This window comes from Triplophysa rosa, linkage group LG15 (assembly GCF_024868665.1).
Source record: "Triplophysa rosa linkage group LG15, Trosa_1v2, whole genome shotgun sequence".
Taxonomy (NCBI): Eukaryota; Metazoa; Chordata; class Actinopteri; order Cypriniformes; family Nemacheilidae; genus Triplophysa; species Triplophysa rosa.
In genome coordinates, this window is record NC_079904.1 from 4,035,473 (window position 1) to 4,053,600 (window position 18,128).

Consider the following 18,128-nt stretch of genomic DNA (forward strand, 5'->3'; position numbering starts at 1 on the left):
ATATGATAAAATGAGATGATAAAACTTCACACAGTCACCTCTCACTTCTGCATTGTAGTTTGTCACCGTATGGTTAATGTTCTTACATCAAGAAAAAGCCAAATGACCATAAAAGTGTTTATTTTTCATCTCTCAGGGCAATATGTGTTGATGTTTATGAAAATACAGGCATATTAAATCATACGTTCTCAGCATTTGGCTCATTGAATGGTAAAAGTTCCCTCACATGGCAGACACACATCATTAAATGTAACAAATAATTATTTATTCTTACGCATACACCAGTAATATAAATATAAAATATGCATTTATTTTAAAATTAGTGAGACATCATTATATCTGTGTTGAGACATCCATACAAACAGTTTAATCCTACCAAAATTGAATATGCAGCTGTAACAAAGTCATTACGGTGGCATTCTAAAATTAGATACTGTAGAGACTATAACTTTATCTTTTTTTAAACAAATAGTAATTAGCAGCATATGCACCACTCTATAGAAAATGCAGTTAAATGAAATGTCAAACATACCCATCATCACTGTAAAAACAAGAAACTCATTCACAGTGGGGAACTTAAAGAACAAATGAAAGAATGTGTTGTTAAAGAAGATATCACTTTTTTTGTCTGGTTTGGTTGACATGCTTTAAATGCAAAGGTCAGAAGGAGAAGTACTGAGCAAACCATTCTTGTCTCTGGGGGTCTGGAGAGGTGACGGGTGAATCTTCTCCTTCAGGAGGGCTGACGACAAAAAACACAGAGACAGAAGACAGTGAGACAGGAAGAGAGTGAGACAGGAAGAGACTTCCAAAAAACTGTAAACTTTTTCTCTTTAGTTTAGACACCTATACTATTTCATTATATTATATTGTGTTTTCATATTTTACAGTCTAGTATTATTTTTCTCTTTAATGCATCCTTAAAGTAGAATGATGTGGTACCACAATAGTAGTCCTTATTATAAGGAAGTAAACCTCTTCACACAAGAAAACCCAACAATGAAAATTAAAATAATATTTTGCTTTATATTTTTGTGCCTAAACAACAGACCTCTTTGGTTATCACCCTAAATTCATATCATGTTTGTTTCTTTAACAAAGTCTTTACTTAAATGATATGTTTTTTCCCCTCAGTAGACATAATATATCTTCATTCATTTGGGACCTGCAGCTATTCCGGCTTGTTTCTTTCATATAATCTTCCCACAAAGCTCATAAAGGAGAATTCAATTTCACTCAAGGTGAAGTATGAGTCCGCAGCGTGTGTCCGCGATATAGACAACCTCCGGCTCTCTGCAAGGTCCTCCATACCAGAATGAACTTTCAATCCTGATTAATTTAGCCCTCAGGTGGACATTTATATAAACGTTTATTTCTCCCCATCACCTCTACTCCTGAAAACCAAGCATCTCTGTGCTGCTGCCAGAGATGCAAACTGCAGACACAAATGGCACGTAAATCACATAAAATATGCTTGAGGCTCATTTAAATATTCGTCAGGAAATTTGATCTCTGGCACTCTGACCATTAGTTTTCCTGAGAAAGTATTTTTTCTGTTTTGTACAACAGGGATTTTTTTCTAAGAAATTCCTAGAAAAAAATAATAAAAATAAATTTTAGACTCAACTTGAACTTGACTTAGCCTAGATAGACCAGATGCTCGTGACAAATGACTTGAGACTTGACTCAACATCAGATACCGCTTTTCCACCGGGGATGGTGCCGGTTCTCGGCCGAGGATGACACCGTTCAGAACCGGCTCGCGTTTCCACTGGCAGGGAGCAGAACCCTCTACGTCAAACCCAGTTCATATTTATTTCCATGTAAATTTATATTTAAACGGAGTACTATGAAATAGAACGATGTAAAACACAACAGTGCTTCCTGTCATTTCCCTTTTTAAAATATCAAACGTGATTTAGGCAACATGCCTACTCTGATAACTCAAACTGTTTTTTAATAAAATGAAAAAACACAATCCCTTATTAGAACGTATAAGATGTTTGTTCAATACGTAATTTAAAAGCAAACAATTTAGTCAAAAGCACAAGGAAGCGCTTCAATAAAAAGTTAAATAAAAATAAAGTTATGAAACTTAACTTTGCCCTCAGTAAAAACGATTTGACCAGGTACAAATAACAGATTTATAAGGCCAAAACTGACCATTACACATATGCCCAAAATGAATTATCTATCATTTTTAACCGCTACAGATATCAGACATCAGAGCCAGTGGTGTGTTTCAGAAGGACTTGCCGAGATGAGGCTGCGTTCAGCGGGACACATGAGCGCCGAGCACTCGGTGGTTGCGTGGAACTCACATCTCTGAAAACATCCAAGCTAATTTTTAGACACCATCTTTATTAACCAACCACAGATTTGACCTTTAAACATTCTCACCTAAATAATTCTTAAAAATACATTTAGTAACAATAATATTACAAACATTGTAAGCTTTCTTGCTCGCCTTTCAAACTGCAGTATCCAGAGAAAGCTCTGCCTACTGACCTCGTAAGTTCCCTAGTTCGAGACCAGCAAGGTTTCGGGGCCAGTTCGGGAACTAGGATCTTGGCACCGGCTCAGGATATTTTTGAGTGGAGTTCCCAGTTGGGCTCCGGGTCCGGCACCAGCCCCAGTGGAAAAGCGGTAAGACTTGTAAACACGTCTGGTTACAGCCGCACAATGTTTTTGTAATCAGGGAAATAAGAGTTTCTTAACTCTACATGATTTTTGGCAGACTGGCTCTACAGTGGAAAAACACTTCAGAAAACACAAATTTGTAGCTATAAACCTTGCACATTTTGGTAAATCAAACAATTCAGTCTATTGTTTAATGTACTTATTAAAGTGGCCTTTAACTTAAACATAGTTTACAGCTGAGATTTCTGGGGCACCATTGACTACCATAGTAGAAAGAATTATTGTATATATTTTTTTTGTGTGTAAAAGAAAATATTTTGAAGAATTTAGGAAAACAAACAGTTCTGGGGCACATTTGACAACCAATGTAATGGAAGTCAATGGTGCACCAGAAATATCAGTTGCTAACATTCTTCCAAATATCTTTCTTTGTGTTCAAACAAACACATTTATAGAGGTTTGGAACAACTTGAGGGTGAGTAATACATGACAGAATTTTCATTTTTGGGCGAACTGTCCCTTTAATGTCAGTAATGTACAAAGCTGAACAAAGATATTGAAAACACACCATACAAAGAACACTGTTTGCATTATTTGTGACATCTACATTCAACCAGTGCTTGTGCAGTCAAACTTCTGATGCTGTTGGTGTTCTTGGCTCGAAACCTCATCTCTATTCTCTTATATCTCCAATGCAATCAATATGGTTTGCTCCCTGATGGCTGAGCTGCAGCAAACTCAATTTAACGCTCAATCGAGCATGTATATCAGCCCGTACAGAACTAATGCAACTACCTGCACTAAGACAAAGGATGAGAAAGGTAAATGCCTTTATAATAGCACATCTGAAACCGAGCTGGAAATGGGGCGTCTGACTCATTAGGTAGAGAAAAGTATGCAAATGAGCGTCTAGAGCTGCATTTTAAATGCAAGAACTTAGTAAATCTGATGTAATTGTTTTTGTGGATGCATATTAGACCATGGAAGAGTTACTCCTTGCCTAAGGAATGTTTAAAGGAATAGTTCCCAAAATATGAAAATTCTCTCATCATTTTCTCAATCATTATTACTTTTCTTCAGTTGAACACATACAATTTTATGTTAAAATGCCACCATGTTATCTGATATGGGATCCAAAATGTTAAAGCACATCCAATCATCATATACAGCAAGTAATCCAAATGACTCCAGTGTAAATGTTTTCTCAAACGAAACAAAATGTTTATGACAGAAAACACTTGTGATAGTTCCCCCGAAAAGGAAAATTCTGTCATCATTTTCTCACCCTCTTGTTATTTCAAACCTGTATGGCGGTACCCATTCACTTTTATTGTATAGACACAGAACTAATGCCAAGTCAATGGGTACTGCCATTGTTCGGTTACCAGCATTCTTCAAAAAATCTCTTTTGTGTTCTGTAGTAGAAAGTCATACAGGTTTGAAATGACGAGGGGGAGTAAATGATGACAGAATTTTCTTTTTTGGGTGAACTATCCCTTTAATATTTTGAGCTTATATAAGATAGTTCATTCATATCAATGGGTTATGTATAATAAATAAACGGATAAGTTTGAATAAAAATTGTGTTCAACTGAAAAAGGAAGTCATATACATCTGGGATGGCATAAGGGCGAGCAAATTATGTGAGATTTTCTTATTTGGGCAAACTATTCCTCTTTTTAAAAATCCCAGAGGAAAATAGAAACTTTTTTAGAAACATTTTAATGGGTCATTTACTTACATTCTTGAGGTCTGATGTGCTATTAAATCATTTTGATTAATTATTTTATTATTCATAATAATAAAACTATAATCTAAATTGACTTTTAAACAGGTGATAAAAAGAAGCTTAACATTAAAAAATACCAGCCCTATTAACTGTGAATGGAACCTGTGTGATCAGTCATAAAGTCTTCAACTCTCATTTGGCAACATTTACACCTTTTGTGAATATGACAGGAGACATCAGACACACACACCTTGCCCGAAGTTAAATTCCGGTCTGTGTTTGTTCATCGTTCTGGCTAGTGGCAAACCATTTATATTTTATGTCTTTTATATTCATATTTTATTGTATAATAATTGTATTAAATAAACAATTTGTTAAATGGGTCATGTTGCATGTAAGTTCAGCCAAGTAACGGTTCTTCTATGGTAACCCAAAATAATACTGGCTATAGACATACTTTTAATTTGCTAGCTAATGTCATTTACCTATTATTTATTTTCCTTGTTATCAGAAATAATCTGCAGGGTCTTTATTCTTTGCAGATGTGTACCGGAAGTTAAGTATTGGGCCACAAAAGCGCACATGCACAGTAACGTTTGTTTATGTTGTTGCTTTAAAAAGGTCTATAAAGGTGACTGTGTGAGCAGAAAAAAACGTCCCCCTGCCATGAACGGTGTGTGATAGAGGCACATCAGTGTCTCATCAGAAGTCTATATATTTTACTTCATCATCTGCAACTTATTTACATTCAGAGCAGCATGCACGCAGAAACACGCCACACCGCATCAGACGTGATGACACTTCCTGGGTCAAGTAGTGATAGATCATTAGGTGAACACAGCAACACATGCACACAACCACTGTAACAACATGCCAGTTAAAGCAGAGCCATACTAGGCAGAAGTTTATTTTAGAAAAAAATGAAAATATATGTATATTATAATATTATATCATAAAGCCAGAAGCAGTGTAATTGCTGCATTCAAACAGATACATGTTTATTGCTTTTATGAATAAAAAAAATCACACTAAGGCACAACAATAATGGCACAATAAGTGCACACATAAGTGCAGTGTAGTGCAACGATCACGTGAGATGTTGTAGGACAGTCAAAGACACTTACACAACACATAAGTCATATAACTTCCATCACAAACACAAGACACGGACGCTAACTCCCAGCATGCACTGTGGGGACACACATGCTCCCATTTGCATTCCAACGCCATTTCCAAAGCTCATGTATGGGACTTCAGAGAATAACATTGTGCATACATGTACATCAGCGTTAAACTGAGGTATCTCTTTCATTTGCCTGATATTAAAAACAAAATCACAGGTGTTATGTTCGGAATGCATACTATGCAGTATATTCTGTATACCGCAGCCCACTGTTGTTTAAACAGTGTAGTATGTGAAAAGAATGCAGTATGCAATATCTTAGGTCAAGCAAGTTGCATTGTGGAAACCATTACCCAGGGTGCTGGGAAAATGTAGTAGAACATCCGAGAACTTCATGCACACAGAACATTCACATACTGCGCACAATATACACACTACATAACATAGTATGGTAGTATGCCATTCCGAACAAGTGTACTGTGGACAGCCAGAAAGAAAACAAATGCGAGACCAATGTTATTAATGCTTTGCTTTGCATTTTACATGTATTGTAAGCAAAAGCAGCACATCATTTAAAATGGGAATCTTAACATGAACCCGGTCCAAGACCGGACCGACACATTCATTATTCAAGTTAATTACTCGTTTCAGAAAAGATTGGAGCCATAATTCCCGATTTCATGCCCTCTATTCCCATTTCCAGATTACAGAGCCTGTTGGATGCGTGACTTTGGCGAGTTCTACTTTTTGGCACATTAAAGGGATACCACAGCCACCTCTGAGCTGTAATAAAACGGTCAAGAAAGGGCTGCAAGTTGTGTTATTTGTCCGCCGGCCTGTGGTGCAGAGAGCGAGGCGTCTGTCGTGATGAGGTGAGCCTCACCTCGTCAATTTCTTGGATTCGGTGAGAGGGGCAGGTGGGGGCAGGGGTTTGCTCGTATTAGGCTCCAGTTGGTGAATGGGGGAGTTGGGTAAGGGTTCGAGGCGGGTGGGCTGGGGCTGGATGCTCTCTGTTCCTGAGGCCTCCCCATTGGCCCTAAGATTGGCTGAGCTGCTGAATCGGTTGGATGATTTGTCGTTCTTTCGCTTTTGCTACATGGGATGACAAGAAAAGCACCTTGAAGCTCTCAGACACTTTCAAATGAGTTTGATCTCACCAAGGCTCAACAATAAGGTATGACCCCGGTGGCACAGAAGCCAGTGACAGAATTTCAGACAAGTTGAAAGAACCGTCTTTGTGTTTTCGGTGTGTTTAACACTGAAAATATAACTAATTTGGTTTTAAAAATCTTCTAAAAAGTCGCTCTGTCTCTTCTCTGTCGCCATCTCTGTTAGAAACTTTAAATGCAAATTTGGAAAAATTGCAGGTTACTCAACATGGCAAAATCTAACTATTTTACAAGATGGCTAATTTGGGCTAATTCGTGTGAATTCGTACAATCTCATTCGTACATATTAGTGCGATATTTTTCGCACCAGCGATGTTAGGTTTAGGTGCAGGGTTAGGGGTGGGGCTTCAGTATCGCTTTTTTTCTAGTAATCGTACGTTTTTGTACAATTCATAATGTACAAATTTATACCTCGTAAAATAGCTACGAATTCCCATGAGATCAGCCTGGGTTACTTCACGTACTTTGTTTAATATCTTTCTCAAATTCTTACCAAGGTCACACTTGGCTGGCAAACATTGTGTTAAAATAATCTCCTGATAGTCTTGGTGCATTTAAAATGATATAAAAATGACATATAAAATATAATATATAAAACAATATATACATAATTTTTATAATATACAGTATACAAATGATATAAATTATAGAAAAAGATACAAATGTATTCATTCCCATGCAAAAGTGGGTTTATGAATTTCATAAAATTACATTAAACTGGTATAATTATCTCTCTTTTCTTTTTCTTTATTTTTTTAAATTAATTTTAGACATTGTTGAGGCCTGAGAATTCATGAATAAATGCAGTAAAATGTTTATTTGCCTTATTCCTGCCTTTAAATCATAACTGTACTTTATGAATTATTTGTAAAACTTTCCATTAACGAATTATTAGTAAAACTTACATTATCATGAAAAACAATCATTATAACAAAAATACAAATGTTCACTTTCACATGTGAAAACATTGTCAGGGCACCAGCAACTGTGGCCTGCACTGGGAAAATCATGAAAAATCCTTATTGTTGAGCCCTGCTTGCTTCCTAATAAACGGCCCATGAAAGTCAAGCTGGCAACACTCAGCAGAGGAATCCACAGCCAATCAAATCAAAATGAGTCCAAAGAGATGCATCAGAGGAAGAGGCTGATGAAAATTTAGACTGAAAAAAGAATGGCTTGGAGAGCAAAGAAGAACTAGATGTCTAAACAGGAAGAGAACGCAGGGAACAAGAGACAGGTAAACACACACACACACACACACACACACACACATGGAGACACATACATATGTGCACATGTAATCACAAGCACTTGGAAGTTATAGAACACAGATTAAGACGAAAGTAAAACAAAATGAGTTTATTTAGAATCAGGAACTGCTTCATCTAGAAATGAGGATGTCATCATCATGCTCACAGTTAATCCCAGCATGTGTGTCTGTGTTCAGCCTATGACAGCACCTCAGCAACACTGTGTCTTAACCAGGCGGCACGTATCTCAAACGTTCACAGTAATCAGAACATATTTGATGTTTAAGCCAATGAGATTTCACTGTGGGTGGACCTATACAGGAACCATGTGACCATCTCAAGCAGTCGATTAGCAATCAAGGGATGTAATTTATCGCCGGTCACGTAATGCCCGGTTCAGACACGGTGCGAGAAATGACAGCATCAAAACATTCGAGATGAATGTCGGTCCCCATCCAGAAATTCAATACTAACATTTCCAGACGTGGAGATATGAAAGGTCTATTCCAAAACCAAGTGCGATGCCATGACACATGAAACAAAAACTGCTACCTGAGGCGGGGACTTTTATTCTTGAAGCACTGGATTTGACAACAATTTAGAATGCCATGAGTGCAAGATGAGCTATTAATCCAAAAGTTCATTTAGTAAATGTATATTTTATTATACACATGATGCTGCACATAAGATATCGCCTGAGAATTTGTCCCCGACTATCCTATAAACGTATTATGTCTAAACCTGCTGTCTAGGTAGGCAGCTCACTAGATTTTGGAACAAAGCCGAATATCCAAACTAACCAAAAACCAGCTTTTAAGGTCCAGAGGTGGGAAAAACAAATCTTACCTTAACAAGCGGGTTAATGACACCGACGTTGGGGTTTGTGTTGAAGATTTTGTTGAAGTTGGTCTCTCTGTTTACAAGCTCAAGCTGGTAAAACTTTTTATCATCCTGTAAGAAAAAGAAGATGCTTTCTTCTTATGAATGGCCTCTAATCTCAACTATAGAGAGTGTTTATGACTTCACGTTAATGGCATTTCAGATTCAGTTCATTGCAGGGCAATGAATTCATATTCATTTGTAATAATCTTTACATAAGACTAAATGTCAAATGTAGTTTGGATTTTGGTGCAACTGATAAATTCACTTTTTAAAAGCATAGCTGGTTACCAGAATATGTGACACTCTTAACTGTCATCAAATGAAAGATCAAACTGGTTAACCAGATTATATATGCAAGTCCACAGATTCACATCGCCGGTGTTTTCAGAAGGTTTGTCTGCCCTGAAACAGAACAATCCTTCCAGTCCCGTGAGACTTTAAACACGACAGGATGGGCACCCGTGGAAGGTTGGTCTTGTAACAAGATTCACAGATGAGAAATGAGATATTGGGACTGAGCATCTCTCTCACCACCAGCTTCTTGACCAGCGATTCTCTCTCGGCCACCATTTCCTTCAGTTCGGCTATCGTCTGCAGGTCTTCGTGTCGACTCTCCCGGTTAAGAAATTTGTCCTCTGTTCCCTCCAACCTGAGAAGCACAGACGTTTCCTTGAGATGAGAAAATATTCCTTTATCCACACACAGCAAAAGTACTCTTTCTTCACAATGACTCGGTTATCTCTCGGGTTAGTGAGGCACGACTGAGAGAGAAATTGGAGTGTTCTGACGCTTCAGCTCAGCAAGAAAAGAAAGCTAAACGCTTTGTGCTTTGAACAGAGAAATAATTGAAAGTCATTGATCAGAACAGATCAATGTCATGATATCAGCATCTACATTTGACTTCTTTCAGTGCTCTTGGGATTTGTGTGGTAATTAAACGCAACGGTTTCAATCATTCTTTCATTTACAAAAATTCTTGGTGTCACCGAAGATCAGTATCTCTATTGTTTCTGAGTCTCTAAGGAATATTCCTACATTTGTGAAGAATCTTAAAGAATTATTTAATGGGATGCTCCCCAAAGGAGCTTCGCCCTCCCAACACTCCAAAAAATGAATTTCTTAGTAGCTTTGCCTTGTTTTTCTGTGCAAATGACAATTTTAACTTTTAATAATAATAATAAATAAAATAAATCCTTGTTTACTTGAAAAGAAAAATTAAGTGAGTTAAAGTGAGTTAATGCCTAAAACAAGCAAAAATATTTGCCAATGGAGTAAGCAAAATAAACTTGAATTAAGTTTATTGAATTAAGTTAAAACCTAAATTAAGTTTATTTTGTTTACCTATTGGCAGATATTTATGCTTATTTTACACATAAACTCACTTATTTTTTATCATTTTTTATGACCCCAAGGCTAAAGATCTTAAGTCATTTTTCTTCTCAAGTGAATGTATCTTGTTTTAAGAAATTATAAATCATTTTTTACTATGAAATTTTGATTCGGACCTCTCTTACCTTTCCAAGCACATGCCGATGAATCTAAGTACAGTTTTTAATTTTACCCTGCATGAGTCCCTATGTGATACTATGTATACGCATAAAGACGCAAAAATAGCTCAAATTGCAAATTAAAGGCAATATCACTTGTTACACTGGTGTTATTGTTTTAATATAAAGTTGACAGGACCTCAGTTAAACTCCTGACCTAACCTCAATCCATTCAAAAATAAATCCTTAAAAACGTTAATGAGGTCTCAAGGTCACAAGAGCCATCAACCGAACTGCCCTTAAATCAACACATTGTCATCTAAATCAATTTAACCATTTAATGTCATGAAGCATGCTGCCTACAGAGTGCACTCGATCGATTACAGTAGCCCTCCTATGCGACACACATGAGGAACATCACACACCTGAAATATTCATGAGGCTTAAATAGGTTGAAATGTAAAACTGGTTGGAGGACTCGATTTGGGGAAACTAAGCTGTCATCATAATTAATAGTCGAGCGTCATTTCAATGGATTTGTGTTATGTTTAATTAGCTGGCAGTGCATCAAGACTCCTTCAGGGACACTTAAAGACGGCACGGTAAGAAAACACATAGGGATACGAACTCTGACTGCCTCTCACGAGGGCTGATTCCATTCAGATTAAATAAAAATGCACATATTGGGCAAACATGCTTTAAACGAATAGTTCAACAACAAAAAAAACCCCTGTCATTTATTCACTCTCATGTCGTTCAAAACTTGTATCATTTTTATTGTGTGGAACACAAAAGAAGATATTTTGAGAAATGTCTCCGTGGTTTTGTGTCTAAACAATGGAAGTCAATGGGGTCTAGTTTTGTTGGGTCACCAAACGTTCTTTAAAATATCTTCTTTTGTGTTCTGCAGAAGAAAGAAAGTCATACAGGTTTGGAATGACATGAGGGTGAGAATATAATAATTTTCATTTTTGGGTGAACTATCCCTTTAAAAGAAAAGTTTTGCATGAAGAATGTAAAATTTAAACAAGACTCCATCCTTCTCTTGGTATTATGGGATTTGGGCCGTCCCAGGCCATTACCTTCCAGATTTTAATTAGCATCATGTATTAAAAATCATTTTAAGGGGCGCTTGTAAATACTGAGCAGATTGTGGGAGTTGAACTATTTTTATCACCGCCTGTTCGATAGCTGGATTTGTTGGTGCTCTCATTCAAGTAAACTTACAGTAAATTAGGTCAAACCTGCCATGCAGCAGTCAAAGAGTTCTTCTACAACACGGACAACTCTCCCCGTTCCCCAAAAACGCCTCAACTCACAGAATCTGAAGGGCGGAGATCTTGTCCTTCAGAAGTTCCTGGGCCTTGTTGAAATCAGACAGCATGTTCTGCGTCTCTCTGTGGTGGAGCGAGTTCAGCTCGGCCATCTCTCTCTCATGTTTCTTACACAAGTCTTGCTCATGAGCCCTGTGAACAAAAAGCAAACAACTCATCACACACTGTCCATCAACCTACACAACACAGTTTGATGAAGAAATGCGAATAACAGTCATTTATAATCATTTTGCAATACAATTTAAAGGGATAGTTCACTCAAAAATAACATTTCTTTCATCATTCACCCCCATGATGTCATTACAAAACCCGTATAACTTCCTTTCTTCTGAAGAACACAAAAGAAGATATTTTGAAGAACGTCGGTAACCAAACAACATTGGACCCCATTGACTTCCATTGTATGAACACTGAGACATTTCTCAAAATATCTTCTTATGTGTTCCACAGAAGAAAGAGTCATATACAGGTTTTCAATGACATGAGGGTGAATAAATGACGACATTTTTATTTTGGATGAACTATCCCTTTAAGTAATCAATTTCTTAGTCAAACGTTATATATTTCAAAAGCAAAACAAAAAGTCTGTTTTTCTAACTTATTTTGAATATTGTATTATAATATGAATAACAAATGACAAATCTTGGATTTGGTTGATTTGGGTCCTTAAAAAAAAAGAAAAATACTGTCAGAAGGAGGCCTGTCAAAAAAGTGGGCGGTCACAGTCGTGCTTTATTAAAGCATGAAGCACTTCCTTTGATTCCTCTGTTACATGAATATTTTATCCGTGGCTCTGTGTTTTATCTTCACTTTCATAAACAACATTCATAAAGCACTGTGTTATGTGAGTGATGCATTGTTTTAAACACAGCACATCCTTCTACACATATTGATGTTTATTTAGGCCACACATTTCTTCCTGCAATATGACTGATTTTGATTTCTGTGTTATATAACTATTTACAAAACACATCTTCATCATATAGCAGCATATTCTAAATGACGTTAAGAGCGATAAAGCAGGATCTCCTCTCCAGAAGAACCCCTGGGGGACGAAGCTGCAATTTATTTGTCATTTTTATTTCAGGAATCGTCCACGTTACATAATTGAAAGTGAAATGTGCTCTGTGTGCTCATCCTGCAAGCAATGTGATCTCAAAACAGCCTCCAAGAGCCCAGCATTGGCCTTTTTATTTATTCATAAAAGGATGCAATATTAACATCAGTCCTCAATAAAGAAAAAAAGAAGCAGAAAAAATTGAAAGACCATTTCAAAATTATTTTAAGTTTTTCACAATTTTTAAGGTATGTGTTGAGTGTTGTACTAACAATATTTCTCCCAAATTTCAATTTACTTTTAATGTTACTATTTGCAATTATTTGCAGAAAATGAAACAAAACAGGTCAAAATAACAGAAAAGATGCTCGGTATTTTTCAGAACTCAAATACTGCAAAGAAAACAAGTACATATTATTCACTTTTAAGCAATACAACAGTCATTATTTTATGTGATAAATTCTATTTTTATGAAAGTCTTGCCATGATGTCAGTCTTTCACATTGCTGTTGGGTGACTTTCCTTAGGTTTGATTTTGTTGAAATTCAACAGACATTGGACTGGAAGTCACAATATATTGAAATGATGACAAGATTTTTTCCACGGCTGTATATACAAAACTGCAAAATAACCAAACTAACCCTCTCTCTTTCACTCAACAGGTATTGTTCTGGCTTTTGTTGAAACTAGTAACTATGTATTAGCATCTATTGTATTATTGCTCCTGTATGATTGCTCCCTGAACTCTCTGCAAGTCGCTTTGGATAAAAGCATCTGCTAAATGACTAAATGTAAATGTTAAGTTTAATTTAGGTTAATTGTATAGTGTTTTCTTGGATTAAAACAGCTATACAACATAAATAATTCTTGTCAAAAAGAGGCAGTCATCAATAAGACATCTGTGAGTGAAATTGCAGACAGTTCCCACTAACACTTTATCCAGGCAGGAACCCGCCGTGCTTTTTTTCACCACCCTTCCTCAACAATCTGGATCAAGACAATTGAATTTCATTCCCTATTATCATTGCCAATGACTCTAGTCACACAGAACCGAAGAGGAATATAACATTAGGGGTCATTTTAGGACTGCGAGCTTTCTCCACTGATGAAAACAAATCAGAAACTCTTAGACGTGAGTTGGACCGTTGTTAGCAAACAACACTCAAAAAAATCATATTTGATTTGAATTAATTGAATTATGACACCCATTTCCACACAATTGAATGGATTTATCTGACCTTAAACTGAATGAAAGTTCATTCAACTTTGTTTAATTTTAAACGTAAACGTAATTAATTTGTGTTAGGTCAACAAACTTTAAATGCTTCAGTGTGTCACTTTTAAAAAAATAAACATCTTTATTTTTTACCATGTGTACTGTACAGTGCTAGGAAGTCCCAGAGAGTTTACTGCATACTAGAGAGACTACACACTATCTCTCATCCTGCTTAACAACAAACATAATGTAGCACTTTACATTAACGGTCTAAATCCTCCTATAAGAGCAACACATGCGGGGAACTCAATTCCCTGTGTAGTTTCAGTTAGTCAATGAAAACAAATGATGTTTTCCCAACACAAATGGATTAAGCTACGTCAAAGAGTCACCCATTTATGTCAGTATTACACATTGCACCTGTGTTTGAACAAGAAACCAATACAAATAAGTTAAATCAAACTATATTGCTTAAGCAAAATAAAAAAGCTTTTTAGTTAATTCTTTAAATCAAAATAATTGTTAATCCAATACTCGCCTGATCTGCTGGTTGGCTTCGCTGCGTATCTTCAGAACCTCTTTGCCCTTCAGTTCGAGCTCCTTGGTCAAAGTGCTGATGTTCTCGTTCAGGGTGTGAATCTCGTGGTCCAGATTGGCGATGTGTTTCTTCCTGCGACCGACCTCTTCTTGCAGATCTGAGATGCGACTCAACAGCTCCCGTTCCTGCAACACACAAACATGCACTTAGCTGCAGGTGAACTAAGGACGGTTTTATATGACGTAAAAGGCTCTTCCGAAAATATCAACATCCAGATGGAGTTTTCACAGATGTCAGTTTTCTTTGCACTTGAGACTTGAGGTGATCTGATATTGATGGTTCAGGTCTCCTCTATGTTCTTTCTTACTTACCAAGTATATTAGGGTATATAAATATACATGTTTTATATATTAATAAAACTGAGGAGCCAGAAGTTCTGTATTTAGCAGTCTACAGGGTTTTAATGCAACAATTTCAGCTTTTGAGAAATGACAGGAGCTAATGGGCTTGGACTTGGACTGTACGACACAGGAACATTTCTGGTTATTGCGTGAAGAACTTTTAGTGCTCAGATACTTTTAAATATGGGCGAACGGTACAATGTCCTCTGGCGACGTGCTTGCAGAAAACTTTGAAGTGCAGAATCTGTTCGCTGAAAGTTATTTTGCAGAAATTCATCATCCTGTAATGAGATGATGTATGACTTTGAACAAGAATGTTGAACAAAAACAACACTCAGAAGTCTTACATTTATCGTAATAGTGAAAAATAAAGTAATGGAAAAAAAGCGTACTTGTTTTATTATTGCTTTATTTATTATTTTATTTGTTATTTATTATTTTTAAATGGGCCATATCCCAGCCATTTACTGTATGTTAAGTACACTTCTATAAAAGGTTCATTGCATCAAAAACATATGTCATCATTTAGCTTAACATGACCACTTTCTACCCTTATATTTCACACTTTAAAACTATTTCCATGTAAATTACCTCTGTGATAATTGGCTAAAATGGTCCACTATTCAAAAGTTCAGGGTCACTTATACTTTATTTACGTATTTTTTTTCTAATTTAAATTTATGCATTTAGTATATGCTTTCACCCAAAGCGTCCAACAGAAATAAAGAGATTCATCTTAGGGAGCCAATAATATAAAAAATGAATACAAAGTTACAAAATACACAATTTTTGGAGAATAAAAAATATGGAATAACACAAATGTAACTATGGGAATTATGTTGTAACTAAAAAATCAAAACTTTTTTTAAATGTAAAAGTTAAGTTAAGTAATGAAATATATGAATATATTGGCACAATAATATTTTGTCTATAAAATGTATTCAAATGCATTACAGCATGCGCCTTCAGATTAAAAGGATTTTAACACCATGAGGCACATTTTAATTTAAGTGCCCCTAAATTAACATTTTGTTATACTTATTTTGTACTGAAAACTTAATAGGTGTTCACATTTTTCTCAAACATTTTGTGTTGTACCAACACCTGACACACTCCATCAAACTATATGACATGCACATATCTAGCTTGTGTATGTACAGAGCGGTTCTGCACTGTAAAGTTTATACACAGTCAAATAAAGTACAGTTGAGGTTAAAATCATCACACTACACTTGTGTCAGGGGCAATTTTCCACTCCACCGACACTGTGACATTCAAACTGCTCTCTCACAGTTAGACAAAGATAAAGCTCCTCCCGGTAAACACAACCGAGCATTTTCTGCAGTAAATGATTCTTGCTTAATCAAATTACAATCTGCTCATCCAACTCTGAATGTCTGTAAATATCATTTCACACCACAATTAGCTTAATTATGTCATGAGTGTTCCTTCCTGGTGGAACATTCTTCCGGTCAACCACATCTCTCACAACTACTTAAAACCCATCTCTTCTGTGAATACTTGACAGACAAATAAGAGAAAAAAAACTACTGGTGTTATTAGTTTTGAGCGGTTGTTATTTGAAAATAACAACCCTTGGAATGTCGCGACTGGCCAATCAGAATCAAGCATTCAAATGAGCCGTGTAATAATGTCAGATAACAACCGCTCGAAACTAATAACACCCAGTAACCCGGATGCTGCAAATCATTTTGAGAGGTGCAGTTTAATATTACACAAAATTAAATATAAATATGTCTTTTAATCACATATATGACATTATATTTACAAATAATTAAACCAAATTGAATGTTCGTGACGTTTGAACGTCGTTTCTTACTTTAAACCCGAAACTAAACAGCTTTTGCCACAAGAGTTTTTTTCTCATGTGGCAAGTAGCCGTGTAATAAGCGGGATAATGTACAAGCAGCTGGCTGTTATCGCGAAATAAGCCCCTTCAGTCAGTGTGATTGATGCAAGACGCTCTGCTTCGCGTCGGGTCCTGATGACACGTCGGGGTTTATTTCTGCGATAACAACCGGCTGCCTGTACATTATCCCTTACATAACAAACCTGCAAATGTCACAACTGGCCAATCAGAAACAAGCATTCCAACGAGCCGTGTAATAAAGTATAATAAACACTTGCATAAACGCTACATTTAAGTTTGCTCTTCAGTCTCTAGTTGCATTAGTTCAGTGAGCTCATGATTGACAGGCGAGGTTTCATGGAGGCTCAGGTGTGAGAGAACATCATGTTGATGAGTCTTCATTGCCTGACTGCTCTGCGTTTATGTACCGGTGCTGTCAGGGGGCCGAGTGGTGACATTTACTTTCACATTTCATGGCTGTACCTCCAGTAGATCACTGGATCAGCACCTGAAGAACAGTGGTCTAGTTTTTCTCCTCCACACCGTGACTTAACCTGACCTGACAGTCCATCACATACTGTACATACTATACTCGCTGTTCTGGTTTCCACATCAGGCCACATTCCTGTGGATTTACAGTATGCATGACAGCCATGATAAATATAGATCACCTGGAAACATTGTTCAGACCTGACAGACCAGATAAAACAAGAGAGATACAAAAGCACAATGGCCATTTGTTACTTTTAGTGCTTTTTCAGATGCAAATGAAAAGCACTTTTTCAAGTATATGTTTTGTTATTAAAAATGTAAATGTACTCACCCTCATGTCAAACCAAACCTATATGACTTTTCTTGTTTGTAGGACATAAAAAAAGATATTCTGGAGAAAGTTGGTAACCAAACAGCACTGGACCCCATTGACTTCCATTGTATAGACATAAAACCACATTTCTCCAAATATCTTCTATTGTCACAGACAGGTTTTTAATGACACAGCGATGAATAAATGATGACAGAATGATGATACAATATTTGTAAAAACAATAAAAGATTGTTGGTGCTAAACCTGTATGAATGTCTTTGTTCTGCTAAACAAGAAGGAAGATATTTGGAAGAATGTCAGTAACCAAACAGATCTCATCCCCCATTTACTGCCATAGTAGGGAATATAAAAACTGTGGGTGTCAATGGGGGATCAGAACTGTTTGGTTACTGCCATTCTTCCAAATATCTTCCTTTGTGTTTAGCAGAACAAAGAAATTTATACAGGTCTGGAACAATCTGAGGGTGAGTAAATCATGACAGAATTTTTATTTTTGGATGAACTATCCCTTTAACCTAAAAAACATTCATAAGCCAAGCCTTCACCATGTCACAAGCACATTTAGGTAGCCCCGGACCTCTCAAGACACCTTAGCAACTGCATAGC

General features: G+C 36.5%; 1 protein-coding gene across 2 annotated transcripts in view; it reads right to left on the reverse strand.

Annotated features, from left to right (window-relative positions):
- Window positions 1-109: 109 nt before the first annotated feature.
- Window positions 110-18,128, reverse strand: part of fam184ab (family with sequence similarity 184 member Ab) — an 86,102-nt gene continuing 68,083 nt past the window's right edge. The window contains exons 14-19 of one of the 2 annotated variants that reach the window (XM_057352970.1): window positions 14,426-14,610; window positions 11,600-11,746; window positions 9,325-9,442; window positions 8,758-8,862; window positions 6,376-6,584; window positions 110-742 (exon numbers count right to left, since the gene is read on the reverse strand). In XM_057352970.1, the coding sequence (XP_057208953.1) occupies window positions 661-742; window positions 6,376-6,584; window positions 8,758-8,862; window positions 9,325-9,442; window positions 11,600-11,746; window positions 14,426-14,610 (846 nt within the window). In that variant the 3' untranslated portion in view covers window positions 110-660. The remainder of the gene's footprint in view (window positions 743-6,375; window positions 6,585-8,757; window positions 8,863-9,324; window positions 9,443-11,599; window positions 11,747-14,425; window positions 14,611-18,128) is intronic. The other variant, XM_057352971.1, reaches the window with a different exon arrangement.